This window comes from Stegodyphus dumicola, chromosome 12 (genome assembly GCF_044657685.1).
Source record: "Stegodyphus dumicola isolate Sdum_Otavi_A_Nest chromosome 12, ASM4465768v1".
NCBI lineage: Eukaryota > Metazoa > Arthropoda > Arachnida > Araneae > Eresidae > Stegodyphus > Stegodyphus dumicola.
In genome coordinates, this window is record NC_140779.1 from 109,007,160 (window position 1) to 109,027,153 (window position 19,994).

At 31.6% G+C, this 19,994-nt stretch overlaps 1 protein-coding gene across 1 annotated transcript in view; it reads left to right on the forward strand.

The window, feature by feature from the left end:
- Noc1 (Nucleolar complex protein 1) overlaps positions 1–16,545 on the forward strand; it is a 79,120-nt gene extending 62,575 nt beyond the window's left edge. Inside the window, exons 11-15 of the mRNA XM_085806787.1 lie at positions 4,463–4,703; positions 4,978–5,026; positions 5,110–5,146; positions 16,210–16,291; positions 16,380–16,545. Of these exons, the coding sequence (XP_085662913.1) occupies positions 4,463–4,703; positions 4,978–5,026; positions 5,110–5,146; positions 16,210–16,291; positions 16,380–16,483 (513 nt within the window). The 3' untranslated portion in view covers positions 16,484–16,545. The remainder of the gene's footprint in view (positions 1–4,462; positions 4,704–4,977; positions 5,027–5,109; positions 5,147–16,209; positions 16,292–16,379) is intronic.
- Positions 16,546–19,994: the final 3,449 nt, after the last annotated feature.

Consider the following 19,994-nt stretch of genomic DNA (forward strand, 5'->3'; position numbering starts at 1 on the left):
AGATGTCCTTCTTCTTTTTGCAATTTTTAACATTGCACCTCCAAATGGGTTCATCATTTATATAAAGTTTCATGTTCTACCCATTTTCGTATACTCACTTGTCAGGTAAAAGACCTCTTTCTTTAAAATATTATATGGCTTACCTCATTATTTGGTGAGAATGTTAACATGATATTCACACGCACACACACACACACAAAAAAAAAAAAAAAAAAAAGATGATATGAATGTGTTTGTAAAGAAATAAACTGAATTTGAAAATGTCATCGAAAATGAATAACATAAAAGCACTTAATGAGAGCAAAAATGCAACATGATGCTAATATACAATCATGTGAACATGCACCCAGATTTCTATGCTGATTGGGAATTCAGTTTCAGGGGTTGCTAAAACAAGTACTGAAAAATGTTTCTTCTAAACAAAAAAAGCTAACATCCATTCTCATGTGACCAAAATCATCAGAATTTCTGTAACTGAAATTTTGTGAGGTTACACAAAGAGAACTATAAGTTTTCAAATGCAAATTTCAAAGATATATTTTTAAAGTCGAATAAATATTCATATAAAATCATAGGTTTCAAATTTCCGTTTATAAAAATGCTAAAATTCAGAAAACTTATATTTTTATTGATTTAAATATTATAGGATACCTAAATTGAAAGCATACGTTTCATACCTCCCTTTGTAAAAATGTTAAAATTTGAAACCTTGTATCTCACAGAATTAATTTTTTTATGATATTTAAAATTGACATTTTTGCATCAGTTTTTCAGGATTATATATGGGACTAGTTTCTTTTAAAAATGCTGCTAGAATAAGGCACATTTGACTAATTATAACTAGAAGGTCTATATCAAATTTCCTGATTTTTATTAAAAGATGTCACATGTTCAAAATTATCACATCCTAAAAAATCTATGTAATTTTATTTCTAAAATTGAAAACAGGGTTCTGTGATCATCTTTCAAAAGATAGTCGTCTATCAACATGTGCTAGTGTTTTTAATATATTGCATCAGAATTAACATACAGTTCTTAAATGAGAAAAATGTGTTTTTCATTAAACAAAGTTAATTAGCTCATTACACAAATGTAAAATTATTATTTAAGGATTTCCCACTTTCATGACTAATTGTTGATAGTAATAATGTTTAGTAATATATATTTTTGCTTATATTGTATTTCGTTATTTTAGAAACTATAATTTTATTTAACTATATATAGTAGAGCACTATTTATATGTCTTTCAAGGGACCATTCACAAACAACATGTAAATGAGAAAGATGTATAAATGAAATTTTAATTTATGATGTATATAACTACACACACTGGCCAGTTGAATTAGAAACCCAAGATCAGTACTTTATTGGACCACCTTTCGCACGGATAACTATTCTGATTCATGATTCATTTGGGCATCAAATCTACATGCTTCTGAAGTGCATTTACGTCCAGAGAATACCATGCATTGGCTATGCAGCTTTTTAGATCTCGTAAATTAGATAGAAGAGGAGAAAGCTGTCGGATGCATCTTTCCACGATATCCCACACATTTTCTATGGGGCTAAGATCCAGGTTATGCAGTGGCCAGGGAAGGTGTTGGAAGTCAGACTGATGTTCAGCGAACCAATTTTGAACACTTCTGGCATGATGTATAGTTGCATTATTTTGTTTGTTTTATTATTATTTGTCATTAGGGTAAAAATGCAACATTGCAGGGTACGTTTGATTTGCCAGTATATCTAGGCATCTCATGGCTGTTTGTTTACCCTCAAGGAACACCAGGGCACCACTTCCATGCCAGCAGATGATGCCTCATATTATGATACTCCCACCAGACCCTTGAACAGTGCAAGTAAGGTAAGATGAATTTAGGGCTTCTCACCAATTTCGATGAGTTCCATCAGTGCAAAATAAGATGTATGGGGATTCATCCAACCACATTGCCTGTTTCCAGTCCTCAGGTGTCCAGTGTCTTCTTTCCCGACACCACTGCAAATGAATTCCTGCATGTCAGGCAAAAATGAGTGGTTTTCGCAGAGTCACCCGACTATGCATTCTTATTCTCTGCAATTCTCTGTGCATGGTTCGAGCTGAAATCTGTTGGGAAGAGCCTTGGTTGACAATCTGTGTCAGCTGAAGCACATTAGAGTTTCTGTTCTGTCGTACAATTCGTTGGAGACTATGCTGATCACTCTCTTGGAGAACTTTGCTCAAATCGCAGTTATGTCTTCTAGAGTGATATGGGTGCTTTTGAGAACCCAGTGAGATTTGCTGTCTTAGAAATCGAGGCTCCCACTAAACGGGCACCAACAATAAGCCTCTTTTTAAATGGTGAAAGATTTGTAGTTTTTCCCATTTTTACTTCATTCATCATGAAAAGCACTTTTACAACCTTACTCATACTAGCATTCTAACCGCATGTAAACCTACATCATAAAAAAATTTGCCTACTTTATACTTAGCACACATTCAAATGAAAATCTCAAAGGTTTCTAATTCATTGGCCAGTGTGTGTATATATTAACAGTGCAGTTTGGATGCCACTAACCTACTCCTGCTATTACACAGTTTTATTATTGTACTTTCAATTTACTTACAATATTAACTATATTCAAAGAAATTTAAAATTAATATTTTAAATAAATATTTAATTCATATTTAAAAAAAAGTTTCTACAATTAATATTTTAAAAATCATAAAAATGCAAATTTCTGTACATAGTTACATAAAACTGAAAAAAAAAGTGATGCCTTTATCTGAACTCTCTTCTTGAATAAATAAAAAAAAAATTCTCGAAGAACATTTTAAAGCAAATTTCAACTTTTTTTTTAAGGAAAAGTCTTTATTTATCGTCTTGCGTGTCTTTTGATTCTGAATCTTAAGTAAAGCGCTAGGAATCGAATTCAGTTTTGCTTGTATTATTGCACAAGACACAGACACAGAGAAGTTTCTGAGGGTGTTGTGATAAATACAGTTCGTTTGCAATTAAAGTTTTTTATTCTCATGAGAAAAACCCCAGTGTGTCTGGATACCTTTAGGTAGACCGAGTGAAACTAGTCAAAGAGGATTTTGGGATTTATACCTCTATGGTGTATCCGTTCTACCCCCCCCCCCCGGCAGCAAAAGAACAACAAAAAGTTATCTGAATGATGTTGGAGTAAGATGCATCTTGCATCAGGAAAGACTTTGTCTTTTCCTTCTATAGTAGTTATGTATAATGTTTTTGTAACTAATTCAAACCTTTTATAACTTAGAATTCACTTTGTAAGTTTTAAAATAAATCTAAAAAGACAACCTGTCTTAGTGTTTTCTATTGCGGGAGTTCAAGGACGTTTTTGTGTCAATGCAATAGATAGCATTTCGAAAAGAAGCTGGCATTACTTTGTCATTTTCTTCTTCACCCCCACTACTTAAATATTCATATGGTAAAATGTTTTCAATCAGTTCAGTTGTGCATAAGTCTGGTGTCATTACATTTGCATCACAATTTACGTATTCCTCGATTGTAATGTCTTATCTTGATAATTTCCAGTCTTCTTCGTCCATTATTACAATTTCATCATCAATAATTTCACTTGACTCAGTTTTGAAAATCGTGCTTTAATGAAGCAATTTTTAATTTGTGGTTTTACTATTTCCTTGTATATTTTAATTTTTCCTTGTAGTTATATTTTAAAGGATTATTAGAATCAATCTTTGCCTGTAGATTTTCAAATTCTTATTGAAATTTTCTTAAGGGTTCTTAAATTAATTCTTAAGGGTTGTACTGCACTAGTACAATTTTCACATTTTGCAAGAAATCTGTTGTTTGAAGATGGGCGGTACATTGATCAATAAAAAGTAAAATTTTGTGGTTTTGTTTCCTCATAGTTTTGTCTGTTTTCTTAAGCCAATCTATAAAAATGTCTGTAGTTATCAATGCTTTCTTATTTGCTTTATATTCTAATGGTAGAGTTTTAACATGTTTAAAACATCTTGTTTTTATAATTCTAATAACTGAAGAAGAACTTTTTTCCATACCATCAGCACTGGCAGTGGAAATTAAAAAAAAAAAAAAAAAAAACTTTCAAGTATCCCCTCTATTTATGAAACTGATTTTCAACTCCTATGCCAGAGTGTGACTTATATCTCATGAATTCTCCTAATCCCCTTTCATGTTTCCTTCTCCTATCCCCATTTCTGGGAACAATATTTCAATGGAGGGACTGCAAGATGTAACACCAATGCTGTAAGTCAAGCAAAAGCAATGTATAACTGAAGTTAAGCAACATATGAAAGAAATATTTTACCATTAAAATGAACAGAATTGAATTGAGACCAAGATGAAACAACATATAAATTTAAAAGATGTATAAATGGTACCCCAATATATATATATTTTTAAAATGTCAGTTATAATTTTTTTTTTTTTTTTTTTTTTTTTTTTTTTTTTTTTTTTTTTTTTCCCCAATGGTGTAGATGCACACTGAAGATGAGGGCAAAAATTCATTAAACTTTGCAACGGAATTAGGACTTAATAAAGGAAAGAAGGCATCTAAAAGAAAAGCAGACATTGATTCTGAATCTGATGGTGATTTGGAAGATGAGAGTGAATTAGAAGATATTGAATTTGAGGATGAAGAATTTCAAAAGTCCTTTGCAGATTTAGAAGAAGATATGGAAGCTGCAGAATTCTGTGAAGAGGATTTTATTGATCAAGGTATGCATATATATATATATATATATATATATATATATATATATAATTTAAAGCAGACTCCCATCCCACCCCCAAGAAAAAAAAAAGAAAAAAGAAATTGCACTATTTATATACTCTGAAAACAGCAAGCAAATATTCTTTAGATGTGTAATTTATAGTTTACAATTCAATGAATAAAATCTTTATATTTGTTCCTTTTCCAATAATGAGCTTATGTTCATAGTTTCAATTTTGTTTAATCCACTTAACTATATAATAATTACAAATATTTTAGGTAGACCAAACAACAAAAGAGCTAAGAAGAAAGGAAAGAATAGTAAAAGGTAATAAGATATTATGATCTTTCTTTATCTTTTTTATCACTTTTCAAAATAATAGTACTGAAAATTATTTTATTCATTTCTAGCTTAACTGATGGGAAACTTCTTGCCTCTGCTGATGAAGTAAGTATTGCAGATTCTATTTCTAAAACTAAATCTGTTTAGCATTTTTATTCATATGTATTTTGTTTCTAATCATCTTTTTGTATTTATGTAGTGAACAGATTGCTATTTTCAGCTGTCAACTAGAATTCAAATATAATTTTGATTTGCGTACAGTACTTAAATTTATCTGGAGGCTTTTTTGAAAGCAAATAGGTATTGGAAGATGCAGTTATTTAAATTATACAAAAATAACCAACAAATCTTATTTATCTCTTATATTTTTCAGTCTGTTAATTAGTGATTCTTATTTTGGGAAAAGTATATTTCAGGGTCCCCCTTGGTGAAAATTGGTGATTTTTTTGGCCTCCATTCATGCTTATGTGCAACGCCTTCCCAAGTAAAATGGCATCTGAAACATAATGCAGTAAAACATAATTAAAACATACAGAAATTACAATCTCAATAAACTGCATTTTAAATCAAAATAAAACAGGGAACTAATATAAAAATGGAAATACATGTTACCTAATCTGCACAGAACAAAAAGGAAATATTTTGATGCATCAGTATCCAAAAACTATTTAAAATTATCTGAACATTGGTGTCGCCACAAAAATTCATGAAAGAATCAAAAATATTCTTCGTAGTACTGGACTGTCGGTGGCATTTTTTTCAAAAATTCCTTTTTATTATACAGTCAAAAGTCGTTAATTCGGACACCCATAATCCGGAATAATCTATAATCCGGACCTCAAAGCTAAAAACTTTCTGCGCATGCACGGCGTTTGCACATGCGCACAGGCGTTTTACGCATGCGCGTAAGACCTCTTACGACTGCGCATTTGCGTGTGCGCAAGCGCAGAATACGTTTTCGCGTGCGCGTTTAATGTATAACGGACGGTGTAAGCTAAAATTATCTAATTATCTATTTCAGTTAATGTTAATGATTGCGTTGTTCGTTAATCTTCGAATTGGATCCCGCTTATTATTTTTTGCAGACTGTAAGAGCAATTTTATAAAAGTAAACTTGAACTTTCGATTATGTCAAATAGAATTTCCGATGCTGGAACTTCCAAAGGATCTACAAAACGAAAGTATGTTTCGATGTCCAACAAACAAAAAGTGGAATTGCTGCAAAAAATGGATAAAGACATGAAGAATGTGACAGAGAGGTTATTGAAAACGAAAAAAAATTTCGATTGACAAGTTAGTCGGTATTCTCGGCGCAGCAATTAACGGGACTTGAACAGCGGAACTTTGTAAGTGAACAAGAAATTATGTCTGTTTATAGAATTAAAGAGAAAGTATTATCACATAAAATGAAGCAACTTAAACAACTTACCTTGAAAGAAATGTTTAATAAAGTAAACAAATAAATATTAAGCTTTTTTTTTTTTTTTTTTGTAAATTTTGATACCCTTTAGATCATAATTGTTCTTTATTGCATAAATTGCGGTTTCATATTTTTAATTTTAGAATTTCTGCATGCCATCTTACGAGATTTAAACTGATGATCTATAATCCGGAAAAATCGATAATTCGGAATCGCCGAAGTCCCGACAAGTCCGGATTAACGACTTTTGACTGTATTCCACATTCCTTCGATAGTGCTGATATGAGGTCTGGTTTCCAGATCCTTAAATGTCACTGTGCAATTTCCCTGAGAGATGAATGAAGTTATTATCAGAAAGACAGTCTTACGACTTCCAGCAATCGGATGTGATTGTTGTTCCAGGTAAGATATTCTGTTGAATTACATCCAACAAAGTTTCTCTTCTCTCCTCAACCACTTAAGAAACACTTTCTGCTCCCTCGTTCGATACCACCAAACACCCAGTTTATCTTCGGCAGCCATTTTATGGTATAAAGCACAAAATAAGCAATGTTCTTCCAGCAATCAAAATGAGCATCATTGTGCATTAAACCAATCATGTCATAATAGGGTTTCCAAAACATACACCGTAAAATACTCAGGTTACCATAAATGAAGCAACAACTTGGCAATAAAACAAGAGGTATCCAAAAATATAGATTACCCCTTATTTTAATTCATTTCAGCAAAGTATAGAAGTTGGTTAATGAAATTGAAACTTTTGCATCTAATGTTTAATATTATATTAATATGGCACATAGCCTCGTCTGGAAGTCTTTTTTGCAGTAGTTCTTCTTGGAAATAAAAGTAAAAGTTATGTTAAATCATGGAAAGTACTTTTAACCATCCCTTGCAAAACAGTGGTTATTCTATATCATAATGAGTAATGAGGGAGAAGGGAAACATTTTACAACTCTGTCTTCGAACATATACCAAAGAGGTTCACTAGTATAGAGATCAGGATAGCGTACAAAATGCAGATGTTCAAGCTCTTTTCATATTCTTCAAGCCACTCCAATTCACTTTGTAGTATGAACTAGTCCATTGTCCTCCTTATACATAGCACATTCTTTAGGATAGAAAGTTTTAACAACTAGGTGGTTTTGTTCTGTCATTAGTCTGTAGCAGTGATAGTCTTTAGTCTGTAACATCAAGAACAATCAGTGTATCCAGAGACTTCCTGTGGTTCAATTCCTTATGAAGTCACCTTCATTCTTCACTCTGGGCATGAAACAGTCTGGACCATGTGCCTCTAAAGCTCTCTACAGTTAAATGGATTTAAAGAAATGTTTTCACTTTTCAACATAAGCAGACATACTGTGGTTTTTGATAGTTCAAAAAAGAGTTGCTGCCTTGGCAAAAGATACACTATTAACAGATATACAACAGATACCTGTTAAGAACTAAAAATTCACTCTATTTTGAATTTCAATATATACCTCATTTATATTCTATGACTGTCAATGTTTGAAGTCAATAAATCTAATATTGCTGAAAGTCCAAATGTCACACTTTGTTATTTTTGACAAAATTCAAAACCATTCAAATTTCTCATTGGTTTGAGATTTAGAGTGCTGTATTTGTGTAAGTTTCTTTTCCAACCACTTTATCTCACAAATGATAAAAAATAAATAAATAAATAAAATAAAATAATCTTAAAGGAAATATGTACTGGCTTATATACAGTAAGAGCTCCACTCCGGAAAGCTCTGGATATGCCAAATTCTGGATAGTTGACTGTATAAAAACTGGAATTCATGGTTGAAAAGACAAATCAATGGACAAAATTTCTAGTCTAAAATTATAAATACAGTATATTGGAGTATGTTTTCACGTATAAGCCTTGTAGCTTTTCTAAAGCTAAATTACAAGGGTCAGCTTATATATGGATCTGCTGAGCTCGCAAAAAACATAGGTATTGTTCCATATGCCCAGGTACAAGTGATAAATTATTAATTATTGCTCTAAAAAGTGTAAGTTAAGAAATATAAGCTAAAGAAATAAAAAAATTCTTTAGCTTATATTTTTTAACTTTATGAAAAGAATTAATTTTAAATGAAATGAGTCATTTGTTTTATGAAAATGACTTTTTCTAATTTTTCAAAATCATTTTTAATGTTGATTTATTGCATCATAGCCAAAACGAAAGATGTATTGTTGAAATATGCACCCAGCTTGCTTCAGGTTTAAAACTTATTTTCCTTTACAGAAGAATACCGAGCAGCCATAGCATTGCTAGAATTTTCAGCAAACTTGATCATGTGTAACTTGAAATTTGCCATATATGAATTTCTCTTCCCACTCATCTTTTGGATAAAAAAATAAAATGGCACAGAAAATAAGATTAGCACAGATACAACAAATCAGATACTAGACAGCAAATGAATGGAATAAATGTGCTAGCTTGTAGAGTTAGCCAGGCATGAAAGTTTTCCGCGTTTTTGCGGAAAACTTTTTTGAACGTCACCCGGGCTGTTTCTGAGATCGATGCAGAGCCGTTGAGAAATCGCAACCGGCAATCTCTCTCTCTTCCTCTTTTCTTTGTAAAAAAAACTTTACATCATGCCATCATATAATATTACGCCGGGTTAGCGATCAAACGCAGGCACTGCTTGTTGCGAACTTTTCGAGTTTGCCTGAGCCGAGATCGCGAAATACATTGTTCCACATCAAGCCAAAGTAGGTGGGGCTTATGTGGAAAGGCGGAACTAGATGCGTACGAATATCGAATCAAAGGACCAAGAAAGGGTTCTATTACGGGGCTCTTAGGCATGTAGCCTTTATCCCCACATCGTCAAAGAATTATCTTTATCACCAAAAAGTGGGTTCCGCAAAGAGGTAAATTTAGTGCCAAAATGTTAATTTAACAAAAAGAGTAACTGCCTTCCACAGTGAAAAAAGGTAAAAACACTGAAGGACTTAATTTAGTAGTTTTGTTGTCGAATAAGGGACAGAATCAATTTGGAGGGGTTACATCATGAATTTTGAAAAGCATCTGCAAGCAACCATCAAACGAGAGCTGACTTCAATAATTTCAGCGATCGGTGCTGGCGCCATCTGTCGGACATACGGATAACCACTTGCATTCTCCAGTACGCAAAACTCTCTGTAAAAATTTAAGGAATGCTCATAAACTGTACAAAGAAGAGCTAGAGATAGAAAAGGAGGAGCGAGAATCTAAAAAATAAATAAATAAATAAACATTGCAGAAAATAAAGAAGAAAATAAAAAAGTATCAATGGATTGTATAAAAGCTGCTGAAAAAGAAATTGAGACTAGCTCGCAAACGGAAATTATAAAAGTTGGCAAAAAAGAAAAAGCTTTTTCCCTAAAAATTTTTAATCAGGATCAAGTGAGACTGAGACAAAATAGTTATTTTTTGTATTCCTCCTTTAACTATATATTTTGTAACTATATTATCTCATATGACTACTTTTTCTGGTGTTATATAAAGTACTGTTTATTGAGCTAAAAGTGAAGATAATTGAGAGCTATAGTAGCAGTTATATATATATATATATATTATCTCTAAAACTTGTCATTGCCTGAAAATGGCCAGTAATATATAACATAAATATGTATATTAGTGTGTTGTAATATTGTGTACAGTATTCATGTATCAACTGTTAAATTAAGTTACATAAAGAGCATCTTAAAGAAGGTTAATTCATTACAATCTCTTGGTGATTTATTGATTTTTTTTTTTTTTTTTTTTTTTACAAGTGGAAGATAAAATTAATAGCAAAATAATAAGTACAAGTATTATTTTAGTTTAATTGTATGTATATGTTTAATACTTTTTATATTAAAAGGTTGATATTTTATTAAATTTTTTTTTTTTTTTTTTTTTTTTTTTTTTGAAGTTGCGTGTGCACAATTAGTTTTTGTGAAATTTTGTGTCCGCACGTTGTTCAGCTTTTTTTGCCAACTTGCACTTTCATGCCTGGTTAGCAGAGTTAAAACTATCATGTTTGATGTTTTACTTAATAGTGATTTGATTGGAAAGTATTCCACTTGTTTAGCAGCATTTCCACTTTCACAGTGACGTTTGAACATTATAAGGATTTTTATCATTTCATTTTGTATAAGAATGAATTTTTTAAAGGGGGGAAAAAGCACTCAGCTTATATTTGGAATGATATATAGTGTTTGTTACCAACTTAAATATTAAAAGCCAACATTTAAAATTTCAGGGGAATGCATTTCAGACATAAAAGTAGACTTATTATTTAGTCCTTAAACATGAAAGTAAAATATCTTATATGATCATGAAATCTCACTAAACATGAAAGTTGGCACAGATATTGCCAAACTTGTGCCAGTCATTCCGGCAGAAGTTTAGTGGAACAGATAATTCTTAACATAAAGAAATACAAATTATAGCGTATAAAACCTTAAATCATTTATTGCAGCATTTTCACACTGCATTGCCATTGTTCATCCATTTTTCAAATAAATTGCACATTGTGCGTTTCTTGCTGCCAGGATCTTGGAACTTAGCAACTTAGCATGCTATCATTTATGCAAGACAAAGGCAAAATTCCAATAATTGTGTTGAGACATTATGCTTATTCATTTCTGGCACTAAATCAATTTGGTGACAATGTATTTGTGCTATTTTGACAAGGTATTTCTCCCGCCTTTGGAGTGTAGTGGTCTGCACGCTGGGCGCATATTCGAGAGGTCCGTGATTCGATTTCTGGCGAGGGCGTTGCTCATTTTTCATATCTCCTGCTTCCAGTTAACCTAATGTCTCTACAGTGATGCCCGAACTAAAAGTGTGGTGGATGATGATTCTCCACACCCAGGATTTGGTGATTGGGTCCCCTAAAAACCCCAGTCGTCCTTTAAAAGGGGGAGTATATAAGGTATTTCTCCCGCCTTCTTAGCATTCCTTCATTGTGTAGTGGTCTGCACGCTGGGCCTGTATTCCAGAGGTCCATGGTTTGATTCCCAGTGAGGGCATTTCTCATTTTTCATCTTTCCTGCTTCCAATTAACCTAATGTCTCAGTGCTAATAATATAACAAACTCTATAATGGTTATAATAAAACTCTCATTTATGTAATATTTTCGGGGACTTTTTTTTTTTTTTTTTTACTAAAATTATAAAATTTTCTGATTACTTAAGCTTTTGGGTTAGGTGAATGCCAGATAGTCAGGGTTTCACTGTTATATTTTGTGCATTTTGGCCTGTATAGACCTTTAAAAAAGCATGTGCAAAATTTTCATTCATAAAATTTAAATTAGTAAACGCTGTTGATGTATTGATCTGCCTGATCATTTACTTTCTTTATCAAGAAGTCTGGAAAGTTGTCAAAAAGTTTTAAGTTAAACCTTAATCCTAATTACTGCAATATCTTGAAATTTTATGTTGTAGGACTATATACTTATGCATTGTCCTACTGAAAATGTTTTTATTTTCGCTCACAGTGAAGCAGTCTAAAACTGTTCATAACCAGATTTTTCAAATTTTTTCCCTATTTCTTCGAAAATACAGAAAATGTAAAAACTTGGAATAACTATAAAATTTTATCTTAATAAATTGTGTGAGTGTATTTTCTAGGATGGACACTTTATTAAAAGAAAAAAGAGAGAGGGAGAAGGGGGAGGATAGTTCTAGATCTCTGGTTCTAAAATTGCATTGCTCATGTTTTGAAGCGATGAAATAGAATGCATATTACATATACATCCAGCATTACTCTAAGGTGTTGTTTTATACAAAATTTAACTTAAGTGGCATGACATGGAATATTTTCTATAGATCAATTCTTCACCTCAAATTTTTCCTAGCTATCAAATTTTTAAAAATCATATGAGCAGTTTTGCTGTTATTTATGTTTAAATCTTGGTGCTAATTTTCATCATTGGGCCAAAAATTATTTAAGTTAGAAACTTTGCTTCTTTGCTAATTATTCACAGTATTTTTGTTATTATTAAGAACGTTTTCAATTAATTTTTGGTTTCCTCTTCTCATTTTGGGGAGTATGATTTGTGTATTTTTAAGGTAACAGCAAACACCGAATAATTGTATAAGAAATAAAAAATGAATGCCTATGGATTTGAAGTCTGCACTTCAATTATTCATACAAAAGTCATCCATATGCACTTTTTTTCCCCACCCTAAATTTTGCAGCATTACATTGGATAAGTGTAATCACTTCATCTCTAATAAGTTTAGAAGGTAATCTAGGGTCAGTCACAAGGTTCAACATAAGAGACAAAATTTATTTTAAAAATGTTAAATGATCTCTCTCTTCAGGAATACCATATGAAGTATGTATTGATAATAATGCCAGTTAAATATTGAATATAACAGTTTATAGTTCTATTAAAGGTGTGAAATAATTTGGAAGTATGAAAGAACTGTTTCTAAGCAGATGGAATTATATATAAAGTATTTTTCAATTCAAAATGATTCTTAAATGAATATTGGTTTATTCAATTTTAAAACTTGTCATCATTTAACTTTGGTTACTCCATGCTAATGAATTAGTTAGACTTCTTTTTTGATTTAACATTAGAACTGCCACAACAGTCATTTACTGTATTATTTTTAAAATGTGAAAATTCTTTTTAATGGTTCTTACATTATGGAAAAATGCAACAGTCAATAATAAAATTCTTTAATCGATATCCAAATGTATCCAAATTTGAATTGATGAAAACTTATAATGAAATTTGAATAATCATTTTAAAACATAATTAATTGTTTTAAACATTTTGTTAAATGTTATATACTAAGATATAAATGGAAAACATGCAGTATTATTTAGAAATGGGTGTAACATAGTTTTAAAAAGAAAAGAAAAAAAAAGAAGCTGCTGCTCTGTTGCAAATGCCTTTCACAGAATTTATACTATTAATTGCAAAGTAACAAATTTGTACATTATCATTATGCAGTTTTCCATGCATAATGAAATGCATTTTTAAAACATTACCAACTGACTGTTCCAATAATTGACCACATTACAGAAACTGAAAAATGTAATGGTTTAAAGATCAAACACTGTAAAATATTATAGTACCTTTCATTTCATGCTCCCATTTTTATTTATATTAAATATTTCAACATTAGAAATAGAAAATATAATTATTGCATAATGATGAATTCTAAATGCAAAATAGGCCAATTTTGCAGTATTCATTTTATGCCAAAGTATCAAATAACATGGTGTGCATATCATCTACATACAGATTTATTACACATATCGAGTGCTTTATTTATGCATTTTTGCACATAGCACTAACATAATTGTAAGCCGTCCAATCGGGATAATCGTTAATAATGCTGACTGTCATACTGAAGGGCCCGGGTTCAAGTCCCAGAAGAAGGCATGGATGTTGGTAAATGTACAGTGTCTGTGTAGCATAGGGGCACACTCAAAATATGCGGCGGGCTGAAAATCCTCTCAAGAGGTTGTTGGGAGAAGAAAAGGGGTGGGAGACCCTCAGACTCGCCTTCCTCCCCAAGGTGCTCGGTGCTCTCCATCAAAATTGGGGACAGAACTGAGCAAAGTTATACTATCACCTGTATGCTGCTCAAGGCTGTAGCCAACAATAGATGGAATCTTGCACTCCTTGCCATGATGAATTTTGTGGGCTTGTTCTAATGATACTGTCAGACAAGTGAGACAAGTCACAACAACATTGCGAGGTACCAGAGCAGATAATAAAACCTTAACAAATTAAGTTAACAAATTAAATTAAAATTTAATACTGTTTCTAAATATTCAGTTCAAAATAAAAGCTATTTAAGTTTTGAGAAAAAATTTCAGCTTTGCTAGGAACAAGCCTAAATTGCAGATTATTCATAGCAAAATGCAAGAAAATTTACTTAGAGATATCAAATATAAACCAAATTCCATTAATATTAGGGAAAACAATAATTTTAAATAATATTAAAAAAATATGCATTTTTTTACAAAACTTGGTAAATAGGCATAACCTGGCAATAAGTTGGATTATGCGAAAAACTGGCATATCATTTCAGAAGTCCAATTTTGCATCTAAAAATATATAGTGTTGTGTATAAATCTAATATATATGTATGTGTATACAGGAGTGTACCTAGAAGAAACTGAGCTAATATTTTAGTGGGCAGAGCTTTTGCAGTACCGTATTTTGCTGCTAGTAGCACATAGAGTGAATATTCCTGGTTCAGTAAGCCGAGTGCTATAGCTGAAAACTAGTTTTGGTGGTGGAGTTTATAGTGACGACTGTTTTGTGTGATTGTCGTTTTCACAATGGCTGATTTTCGTGAACAGCCTGTAGCAGTGAAATTCTGCTTTTTGCTCAGATAAAGTGGATTAAAAACATTGTAAAAGGATGATGTTATGGAGAAAACTCTAGTGTTTGAATGGTTTTCCCATTTCAAAAATGGTAAAATGTCAGCTGATGACTAACATCATTCTGGTTGTCCTTCCATAGCCCGAACAGATGAAAATGTAAAAATTTGTGCAGTCATCAACAAAGATTGATGACAGACCATTGAAAAAATTGTGAAATTGTCAGGAGTGACTTGGAGTTCATTGCAGCAAATTTTAACAGAAGATTTGGGAATGAAAAGGGTGGCTGCCAAATTTGTGCCATGACTGCTGAGCAAAAGCAGGATCACGTGGAAGCATGCTGTACTTTGAAAGAAGAGTCCCGAAATGATCCCAACTTTTCTTCAAAAATTATCACAGGCGACGAAACTGAGTGCTATGCTTACGACCCTGAATCGAAGCAGCAGTCGGGCTAGTGGAAGAGACTTCAAGTTTGCCTCTCTCTGAGAAAGCTCGTCAGATGAAATCAAACATTAAAACAATGCTGATTTGTTGGTATTTTTTATGTTAGAGGAAGTCATCCATTCAGAGTTTGTTCCACAGGATTGGACAGTTCACCAGGCTTTCTATTTGGAAGTTTTGAAAAGACTGCATGACAGTGTGTGGCAGAAGTGGCTTGATTTGTGGCAGTTGAATGACTGGTTTGCTCGTTATTACAATGCCCATGCTTCCTCAGCCGTCTGTACGAGAGTTCTTGACTAAAAATGGTATGACAAGGCCTGTTCCACAGATCCTATACTCACTCAACCTTGCCCCATGCAACTTTTTTTTTGTTTCTTATAATGAAAAGACACGAAAGGAAAATGTTTTGCTGATGTTGCTGAGGTGAAGAAAACAGCGATGGAGGTGCTGTCAAGTATCACAAAAGATGAATTAAAACAATGTTTTTAAAAATTGAATAAAAGATAAAGCAAGTGTATTAGTGCAAGTGGAGAGCACTTTGAAGAAAATTGAAGGTTTGTACTTAAAATGTGAATAAATAAGTTAAAAAAATATTTTCAGTTTCTTTGGGTACCCCTATGTATATATTAAAGGCAAAATGTGCAATATAAATTTTAGTGATTGGAGAACACATGTGTAACTATCGTTGTTTTTTTAGAATGGATGGAGGTTAGCGTATATGCTATCAGGTTCAAAAGGTTAAATAATAACAGTTCAATAAATAAATATAGCTTGGCTTAAAATACCAGCTGTTAGGTATTTTTAAAATGATATGAAATATTCAGTAAAGATTGTTTATAAAAATTTTATTTTATTGTTTTTGTTTATACATGTATACTTTTGTAATCCTTTGTATTTTGTTTTTGCATGCATATTTAATCATACAACCAATAAAACAACTAAAATTCTCATAATTCTTCCCCCCCCCCCTCGTTTTTTCAGTTTTCAGCTTTACTTGAAGATAATGCTGGGAGTACAGTTGATACACTTTCAGGAGAAGCACTGAGGAACCAAGATAAATCAGGTATTATGAAATAACTTTACAATGGAGATTATTATTATTATTGTAAGAAAATTTTCAGATATTAAAGTATGATTGTTTTTTCCTTTAGGAGCTAAACAGTTAGCTTGGGAGATTGAGAGAGATCGTTATGTTAGAGGAGCTAAATGGCAAAATAAAAAGAAATTTGGAAAAAAGAAGAAATTTAAAAAATAAAATTGTATGAGTGTAAAAATTTTATGTATATATTTTTTATATTAAAGAAATTATTCATGCAATTTTGTGTTTAAACTTTGTTGTGTAGAACTTCAGTTGCTCAGCTGTGCACTGTTATGCTTTTAAGAGGAGGTATACTTGTTTTTGACAAAATGGAACTTGTTTTAATTTCACTTTTTGATATATCTGAAACGTGCTACACTTCTATATGCATTATTACTTGCATCACAAAATGTATGTAAAAAATATCATTATTTAGTTTATGAGCATTTAATAAGTATTTCTATAAATTGATATTCCTTATAAATAAATCAGTTCATAAAGCCATTTTTACTTCGTGTACAAAGTAAAAAGGAAGTATTGTAAGTACAGAAAATTTTGGTATCGTATTTCAACGAAAATATCCATTTTGACCACTATCGAATGCAATTTAACAATGTTTTTGCATGACATCTGTACTAAGGACAGAATAAAGGATTCCTTTTCCCCCCAAAAATGGTAAAATTGGTTTAAAATGGCGGCTGAAGGCATTTTTTCGTGGCGTTTGTACATACATATGTATTTATCTCGCATAACTCAAAAATGAGTAGCCTCAGAAAGTTTAAAGTTTTTATATAGGACTGCTATAACATGTAGATGTGCAACTCATATTTTGGTTGCAATCCGCCACACCAAAAGTATATAGATATATGTAGTTTGCCTTTCTTATGCACTCTGTTACTCGGCTCAGTGAGCTCAGTTTCTTTATTCTTATATGTTTGTAAATTGTACATTTTTTGCTTTAAAAATGATTGAATTATATTGTTCTTATTTTCCAGTGAAGGTTTTTATACCTTTAGTTGTAGAATTATCAACAATTTAAAAGTTGTTTAGGTGCGGCTAAGCCTAATTTTTTACCGTGGCAGCCATATTTGTTTACAACTGAAACTTAGCAGATAGTGGATTTGTTGCTAACCTAAAGAAACTAAGCTTCGCAGCAACCAAGCTTAGTAGTCTCCTTTTATTATTATGAATTAAATTATGCTTAATCCATTCTGGAATTATCATTTAAGCTATTAAATTATCCCATATATTGGCTCAGTATAGCGTCCACACAAATTAAGTCAGTTTCTACGCCTTCAGTGTCTATTCGCTGAGTGAGGCTAAAGTAAACTTTCAGTTCCAAGCACCGAAAAATCTGTCTTCTTGCCTGCTTGTTTTTGCATAGAAACTGTAATTTTAATTGTTAACATTTTTTTACCTGTATTTGGTGTTTTATGTTTTTTTATATCTTTAAATTTTTAATGAAGATGTTTTAATTTTTTTCTGTATCTTTAAATTTTTAATGAAGATATTTTTTGCTTTTATTATTTTTGCCTTGCCACGAAGTGAGAACTAAATTAATTGAATGAGAAATACATCTCTAATGAAATTTGAGGAAATAAGTGTTTCATATTAGCAGAAAATACTGTTGCCAGTCTGTTTCAGACAGAGGAGAATGTTTACAAGTAGCGCATGCTCATTAAGTAAACAGCGCTGAATCGTCTGTGAAAAAATGTTTATTTTTTATTTGTTTAATTCCTTTTATACATCAATTTAGATTTACTATTGTATTTGAATAGCACATGTGGCAACGATTAGGTAACTCTTCAGATGGTATATATATATTTTTTTTTCATTCTGAGCCATAAAATGAATGAGATATAATGCTGTTAAGTGAACCTAGTGCCAGAATATCGCTATGGTAAATCAATATAGTGAATTTTAAAAGGTGCATTTATTCTATTGTGGTTTATGCATTGACGAAGTAGATTTAATTCAATTCAATAAGTTTAAATGAAATGCAGGGGAAAAATGTATAATTTAATATTCCGTACAAGGAAGTCGTGGTGTACACATCAGATTTTTTTAATTCAATTTCAATACCATTTGGCAGTGGATTGTCCCAATCAAGACCTTTTATACATATTTGTTTTCACTGGATTTTAATTCTGATCATGAATGGACATATAAATCCAACTAGATCATAAATTTCAGCTGTAACTTTTACCTACGTGTATGCGAGCCAGTTTCCCTTAGAAAATCTTCCACAAAGGCACCCTTCCCAATTATTTTTGTATATTCCTAACACATCTTTATATCTTTATCTAATCTCTCTCTCTCTCTCTCAAAATGATTGTTTGCAATTTGAAAATTTAGTTAATTCATCAGATTTCCAAAATAATTAAATTTGATACCTATCATTATTAAAGGATACAGTTTTCTCATATCATTTTACTGTTTCACAGACAATTTTTATGCTTTCCAGTTGCCAAATAAGTCCTCCGCATGTATGCCAATTGAGTCTAGTTTCCACACAATGCTCCAGTTTTCTCATATCAATTGACTGTCTATTTTTTCACAGACAATTTTTATGCTTTCCAGTTGCCAAATAAATCCTCCGCATGTATGGCAATTGAGTCTAGTTCCCAGACAATGTTCTAACTCATTGTCACACTCATCCTACTAGCAATATTTTGTGAATAAACTTTCTCTTTTCTAAATCATGAACCTCTAAAGACAGCTTTTTATTGTAACCAAATATTCTTTGATAGCTGTTTTTACCTCTGTGGTAAAGTTCAAAAATAAATTAGACTCTATAAGAATTTCACTGTTCAGATTATCTCCATAGTATAAGTCAGCAAGCCATAAATTATGTTTAACCATAAAATCAGATACTTGTGTACTGTGGGGGGGGATTATCGTGACAAATAATGTTTGGAATGACCAAGGTTTAGATTTTTGTGGATTATTGCACATTTCTTGCTTTGATTTCAAATTTGACAACTGAATATTTTTTCTCTAATACTTGTTGCATTCCAAAGGAGTAAATAGAAAGTATCTTAACAAATGGGTTCAAATTAAGAATATTCATCAAATGCTCAGTACATAAAGAATGTCAGCTACCATTGTCTAATAAAAGCCTTGTTTATACTGACATTATGTAACATTAAATTAAGTGTATGGTAGAGAATAAAAAATGCATACAAAGTTGAGTCATCTGAGTGTTAAATGCCATTACAGTACTTTTATACATCCTTTTCACAAAAGTATTTAAATTTTCAAGCTCTGCACTCAGATCAGTATTTCTTCATGATGGGGTTTGAATTTTCATTTGGATTTTTTCTCTGCATCAAAGATAGGATTTTCTGTCTGCTTTCTACTTCAATTTGTAGAATATTAATTATGTTTTAGACATTGCAATCTTCGCCCTGTTCACATGATGTTTAGAACAATATCTTGAGGTATTAATTTGATCAATATGGTATACAACAGAGATCTAAGTTTCTGAATTTACTTCTAGTGCATCTAAATTGTAAACTTCCATTTTACAAGTATTTATCTTTTAAGGTTTTTATTGCTGGCTTTGTAATTTTTGTTTTGTCACTTTAATTCCTTTAACTGCTTTCATGTCTATTCCAGTTAAATATGAGTGTAAGTAGTTAACATCTATGCTAGATAAGTCTTCGTTTCGATGAAAGAGAAATTTAAA